Here is a 4,795-nt window from a genome sequence, read left to right as displayed (position 1 = left end):
TTATTACGCGATAAAAATAACGCAAACACTTTTAATCTAGATCAAATTTTGAAAAAAAAAATGAGCGGTGAAATTACAGCTTACAGCCGTATTAAGCACTGGCCTTTGTGGACGAGCTAGCGTTAATCTGCGTGCGCAAATCGGTGACCGCGTCCAGGCGTGTCTTGCGCGCAAAGTCCGAAACGCTCTTCATGGATCCGGAAAAGGCTTTGAGTACGCTGTTGAGTCCTCCGCTGGCCGTTCTCACGATCGGAACGGTGGCTATGTATGAGTCGACGGCGTCGACGGCGCCGGACACGGCACCGGTCACGTCGGACGCAACTCCGCTCACCCCGTTGACCGTGGACACGCCCAGGCCGGTCACGGCCAGACCACCCCTGCCGACTGCTCTCAGCACTTCCTCCACGCCCGTCGAAGCTTCCGTCGCGAAAGTCGATAGCACCGAAGTCAATTCATCCACAACGCCTCCGGCCGCACCCGAAGCGGACGCCTCCGCCGCCGCTGCCACCGCCACTTCATCGTCTCTGACGGCCAGTTCCGATGGTCTGCTCCGGACCAACTGCGTGACATACACACCATACACATATGAATGAATAAACATAACCAGCATAAAACGTAAATTCCCCCCCCTCCAAAAAAAAAGTTTAGTAGATGGGCGGGGTATCATTGAATCGGACATTTCAAAAACGACAAAGTTTCGTTTGCTTTTGAAAGAATCTGGTTCGATTTCCCTCTAATATTGCCAACACTCAAAACTGCACCTGATTCTTAGATAATTGCCTTCTGATTTTTTATGCAGTACATAGCAATTAATATTACAATAAAAAAAGTATAGTAAATAATATAAATCATTATAAGTGAAACTAATAGAAATCACTTCCAATGCGTATCTGAAGACGATAGACGTACAAAAAGCAATGACACAAGCTTTATTACAATAGCTATAATGTCTTAAAATTATATTTTGAATATTAGGGCGGATACGATTAAGGTTTATCGTCTGTTTGTCATTCTACAATAGTTTGTTTCCGTTGATCCCATTAAACGTATTTCATCATATTAACAAAATATTTTTCAAGAGACCTATTGATTAGAATTTAAAAAAGGTGCTAATGCTTTATCTAAGTTTTTACAAAAAAATGAAGAAACAAAAAAAGATAAAAGCTTTTTTTCATAGCACTCACAGTTAGATCGAAACGAATTTAAAAGAAAAATACATATTTTTACCCACAGGTTATGTAAGATATACTCTCAATGCAAGAAAACATCCAACTCCACTTCATGCTCAATTACTATCACATGCTTACTTCAATGATTACAAAAAAAACCCTTATTTACAATTCCATTAGGCCTGGGAAGACCACAGGGGATCTTGAGTGTAAGGATTTAAGATGACTCTTGTATGATCCCACTGGAGTTATGCATTACAAATTAACATTTTATGATCCTTGGGCCGAATTACCCCAACAATCACTAAGGAACAAGGATGTCCTTGCTAAAAAAGTATTACAGCCATTGTACACTCGCCCACTAAAACTCACTAGAAGTAAATGGGACGATTTACAGAAGTTAAAAAAAGTTTACCAGTGGATGTTCACTCTTTTTATGACCAACTGCCATGTGAATCAGTTTTCAAAGAAAGAAAACAAAAACTGTGAATTATTATTAACTAAGATTTTAATGTTTAATATTTTGTACTTCATAACATAAGATAAACAAAGACTGTTAACTGTTAAAATGATTAGGTATTTTAATAACATTGCTTACTGTTTTATTATTTAGTTTTTAAGTATTTATAAAATAACAAGATCACTATTTTGCAAAATTATACCCAGTGCCGGATTTAACCATTGTGACGCTTTAAGCACTAAACAAATTGCCGCCTTTTAATATAAATATTTTTCTAGTCTAAAAAATGTTATTAAAGCATACAAATATAGTTGTTTCCTTTATTACTTAAAAGTTTATTGATGTAAAATAAAAATATACATCTGTTATAAAAATGTATACATACACTCATATGAAAAACTTAATTATAAAAAATATGATATAAAACATAATGATAAAAAACATGGTAGTAAAAAATGCTTAAATAATTAATTTTTAAATTATATTCAAAATGAAATAGTTAGTGCCTAGTACTCGTCGGCTTTCTGCGCGACTTTTGAGTCGCATAATCATCTACTATGACATCGAAGTCCATTATGTTCACTAGTTCAGTTTCAATTGTCAATAAACTCAGTGAATTTAGTTTATCCCCTTCCATACTTGTTCTCAAATAGTTTTTTACGCGTTTTAACGTAGAAAAAGACCTCTCGGCTGAGCAGTTAGCTAACTGCCATACACAAAATCATACGTAGAGCAATATCTACGTTAGGAAAAACTGTATATAAATTATTACCGCGTAAGAGTATTGATAACTCGTTAACTCCATCAATATTTTTATTTATACTTTGAAGATATGCTCGAAAATGAACACATTCACAAGCAAATGATTTTTCTAAATCAACGTTATAAAATTCTTGAAGCTTATTAGTGTCAACTTCATTCAAAATAATGTTTGTTTTAAAAAAAAATCTATTTTTGGGGCTTTTTGCACTAAGTTATTTAGTTTAATTTTTTTTTCTTTCGCGATTTTTTTTATACTTATAGCCACTCAAACGTGATCGACCGTGCGGACCGTCACTCATTTTACTAGTTTTATTTAAAAAGTCACAAATCAAAATAAAAAAAAATCAAATATTAGCACTATCACTATAGTGTTTACTGGGAAATACGGCACTGATTATACCTAATTAAACATAGTGATAAATAGGTCATTATAATAAGTATATTGCATTATATTTTAAGTTTGAAATAGCATTAAAAGTCAAGATTATCTATAATGTTAAAGTAATTCAATTATTTGAAAATGTTAAATTATAAAAATAGAGGTAAGTTTTAGATACCAAATAATTTCAATGTGTAATTATGTAATGACAATAGATCTATTTAAAATCAAATTAAGCAAAACACTATAAAATTTGTTACTTAATATAAAATATGTTTTTTATTTATTTATATTTTTAAAATAATTAAAAATATTATTAGTTAAGAGTATTCAGGTGTAATGTTAAAGTACTAACAATAACAACTATCTCACAGAAATTTGGTAAATACCACGTATCTTAACTAATTTTTTTACACTAACTAAATTTAAAGAATTTTATATAAAATAATGTTAAACAACCATAACTTAAATTTAAATTTAAAAAAAAGTGAGTTACATAATGTTTGTTGTTATTTATTCAGTTTTTTCATTCTCCTGAAAAATAGGTAAAATGTAGATACGTGGTATTGTCAAAGTGTAGCGATTTATAAACAAATATCAAACAAAAAAATGTTTATGACATAATTTCCTATTCAAAAATTCTCTTTTACATTTTTAATTAAACCTATAGTTTTACGAAAAAATAATTTGAATTTCGAAAGATTAAACAAATTACAATAATCGTTTATACCTTTTTTAAATATTGGCAATATTTAATATAACTTTGGCGAAAGCACAAAACTTTGAACTTTCCGGAGCTTATAAAAAAACCTCCCATTCGACCTAAGGGGACTTAAGGTATACTTAAGTTCATATATTAATAAGTCTTTTGAAAATAGCACAAATTCAAACCACTTCTTCTATTGTAAAAAAAAAAAAAAAATTCAACTCTACAATTATTTTGTTTAACAGGAGAAACTATAAATATGTAAATTAAAAAAAAACCAAACAAAGACATACTTGAAACGGACAAGCGACGATCAGAGCAATAACGAGCGCGTTGCAGTAGGTTTGACTTGCGGACGACATTTTCTTTATGTAGAATTAAATACAAGTTATTTTAAATTTAACTCGAAAGTTTCACTTAAACGATTAATTTTTAAATAATCGTTTTGAACATAAATCGTTTATATAATACAACGTGACCCGCTACTCTGTGTTTATGCCGACACAATTAAAACATTTTTATTACATATTATGTACACACTTATCAGTATGTAACCCGATAATTATTAGTATTTTTTATTTTGTACATATTTACATTTATATCATTTTTGTCAACATTGAAACGTTAATAAAAAAAAATACTGTTAACACACTTTTACTACACGGCGATCAAAGTCCAAACTCTTAAACGGGGTCGTTTACTGCTGCTGTTTAAATAAAACGATGTTGACTAAAAAGAATAAGGTCAGAGTACGTCATTTGATTAAAATTAAGAAAGGTGGATCGAGTGGAAGGTAGACGACCCAATTTACTTTTTTTTTGCCAAAGTATGTGTCATGAAAAAAAACGCGTAGGGCCAACATATTAATAATTTTTTTTTTAACTCGTTAAAATTAAATATTAGCGAAATGGTTTTTAACAGTTAAAAGTCAATAAGAAACTATTGTACGCGAATCAGTCGAGTTTACAAATAAATATTAACTCAATGTGTATATTTCAAGAATTTTAGGGTATTGAGTTCATAGCCTTTTTGGAAAAAATACTTTTTGTAAATTGAATAGCCTTTTTCCAAAACTTATTATGTACCAACGAAATAATATTAATAATAAGAATTTTTTAATATATATGGCGCATTAAATTTGATCTTAAAATAATTAGTGTCTAAATATTTTTTTTTTCTGCCTAAATACATTTTAAATTTATAATATTTTTATAAGTCGAAGCATTTATAAATATAATCAAATGACATAATATGGCATATGTATTACATCTATCCAAAATCAAATAATTAGTTATTTTTCAATTTTAAGGGTCTTATAG

At 30.5% G+C, this 4,795-nt stretch overlaps 1 protein-coding gene across 1 annotated transcript; it reads right to left on the bottom strand.

The window, feature by feature from the left end:
* On the bottom strand, window positions 1–3,949 carry LOC126839704 (uncharacterized). The gene is made up of 2 exons (XM_050575125.1): window positions 3,770–3,949; window positions 1–559 (listed from the first exon to the last, which is right to left on the bottom strand). The coding sequence occupies exons 1-2, from the start codon at window positions 3,836–3,838 to the stop codon at window positions 92–94; spliced, it is 537 nt and encodes a 178-aa protein (XP_050431082.1). The 5' UTR covers window positions 3,839–3,949; the 3' UTR covers window positions 1–91.
* Window positions 3,950–4,795: the final 846 nt, after the last annotated feature.

Source organism: Adelges cooleyi, unplaced genomic scaffold (genome assembly GCF_023614345.1).
Source record: "Adelges cooleyi isolate 19-005CV unplaced genomic scaffold, UGA_ACOO_1.1 ACOO_flye_CR_arks_rails_tigmint_CR_PRNA_307, whole genome shotgun sequence".
Classification (NCBI taxonomy): domain Eukaryota; kingdom Metazoa; phylum Arthropoda; class Insecta; order Hemiptera; family Adelgidae; genus Adelges; species Adelges cooleyi.
Note: the sequence above shows the minus strand (reverse complement) of the source record. Positions and strands in the feature narration are given on the sequence as shown.

What these genes read in the sequence shown, in the direction of transcription:
- LOC126839704 (XM_050575125.1), bottom strand. Translation starts at nt 3,838, where the DNA reads ATGTCGTCCGCAAGTCAAACCTACTGCAACGCGCTCGTTATTGCTCTG. An exon ending in TCGTCGCTTGTCCGTTTCAA is followed by an intron (nt 560 to 3,769) that starts GTATGTCTTTGT and finishes TATGTCACGCAG; the next exon opens with TTGGTCCGGAGCAGACCATC.